Raw genomic sequence first — 1,638 nt, forward strand, 5'->3', positions numbered from 1 at the left:
AGTTGATAATAAGAGCTCATTGTAGGCTACATTTAAAGTTGAATTTACCCTGTGTTTGATTGGTAAGATGTATGAAATTGTATCACCATTTGTATGATTACTTTTTCTTCAATTCAATTAAATTGAAATTTATATAAAAGTATTTGAAAAACTTAACATGTATTTAGTTTATTATTTAAAGTTACCTTTAAGATTTTTTGTAGGTATGCCCAGGTTTAAACTGGAAAAGTTAAGTGGTTCAATTTACCCCCTGACCTGGATCTTACCCCTACACTGGGGTAAGTTGAGCCACAAAAACACTTTTTTTTAAAAGAAGTAATATTTTCACTGCCCTTATTAAGAATTAATATTAATTATTATCATTGCCATTGATAGGAGACATCCTGAATTATAGGTGTGTGCTTTCATTTTTACTAAATAATACAAAAATATGTTTTAATTGACCACTTACTGTGTAGCTTTGTATAACTAGATAGGGAGTTGTTTTTTGGACTGGGTTATCATTCTCAAGGTCGCAGGTGTTTCAACGGCTCCACGTTAACCAGACACAGCACACACATCTTTTGTTCAGACCTTGCACACTATTGCCGTGAACATGTGACTCTGTAATGTTTGAATATTTTTCCGTGCAAACATTTATTAAATATCCAATCTTTATTGCCACTACAATAAAATCCTAGTTTATCCAAAAGTTTAATTTTTTTGTAATTTGTACATTCATTTGTAATCACTGCGTTTGTTACACCCAGCGTTTAGAGAACCTTGTCGGTTCAGATGGTAAATCAGTTTTAGACTGACACAAAACGAAGTGAATGTGACGCTGTATAAAAAAAAAAATACAGCGTACAGTAGATCATGCGATTTGTGTGACCGGGCATTGCTCGGGCTGATCCAGGAACAGAGTCTGGAACATGTGGTTGTAGAAGTCGGGGTGGTAGAGGCAGGCCCTGGCACAGTCGGGGCTGAAGTTAAACTCCAGGATCTGAGGCTGCATGACGCGCTCGCCTGGCCCAGGATAAGAACACACACAGGTTAGAAAACAAATTAGAAATTCAAAGAACAGAACCAGGGTTCATACACAAAGACAACAGGCAAAGCTACTTGGTATTTCAATAAACAAATTAACAGTATGTTTAGCTATTTGTTAAGATTATAATATTCTTTCTTGCCGGTCAAGTTTCCGGAAATAATTTATTTTACCTGACAAATTTGAAACTTAGCGGTCATGTTTCAATAATAATAAGAATTGTGTAGCAGAGTTTCCGTTAGCATGTAATTAACGGAATATGACCGGATATGCTGATGTTTAAGACTCAGTTAACGAGTCATTTTCATATTTCTTCAGTTTATGATCGAAATGTTAATTTTTCAATAAATTATGTGCTTCCACAAACAACATAATTATTACATTCAAAGAAACTTCTTATAGTAGATAAAGTACATTATTCAAAAGTTTACATTAACTTTGAATTAATTAATTCTCTCGCGCGCTCACTCGCTCGCTCTCTCTTGCGCGCGCGCGCTCGCTCGCTCTCTCTCGCTGTTTCTCTCTCTCTCTCTCTCTCTCCTCTCTCTCTCTCCTCTCTCTCTCTCTCTCTCTCTCTCTCTCTCTCTCTCGTCGTCGCTCGCTCTCTCTCC

The 1,638-nt window shown here is 36.4% G+C and overlaps 1 protein-coding gene across 1 annotated transcript in view; it reads right to left on the reverse strand.

Moving 5' to 3' along the window:
* Window positions 1-374: 374 nt before the first annotated feature.
* The window catches only part of ttll12 (tubulin tyrosine ligase-like family, member 12), a 22,550-nt gene continuing 21,286 nt past the window's right edge, over window positions 375-1,638 (reverse strand). The window contains exon 12 of the mRNA XM_010794186.1: window positions 375-1,005. Coding sequence (XP_010792488.1) covers window positions 854-1,005 — 152 coding nt within the window. The 3' untranslated portion in view covers window positions 375-853. The remainder of the gene's footprint in view (window positions 1,006-1,638) is intronic.

Source organism: Notothenia coriiceps, unplaced genomic scaffold, assembly GCF_000735185.1.
Source record: "Notothenia coriiceps isolate Sejong01 unplaced genomic scaffold, NC01 NC01_scaffold00037244, whole genome shotgun sequence".
NCBI lineage: Eukaryota > Metazoa > Chordata > Actinopteri > Perciformes > Nototheniidae > Notothenia > Notothenia coriiceps.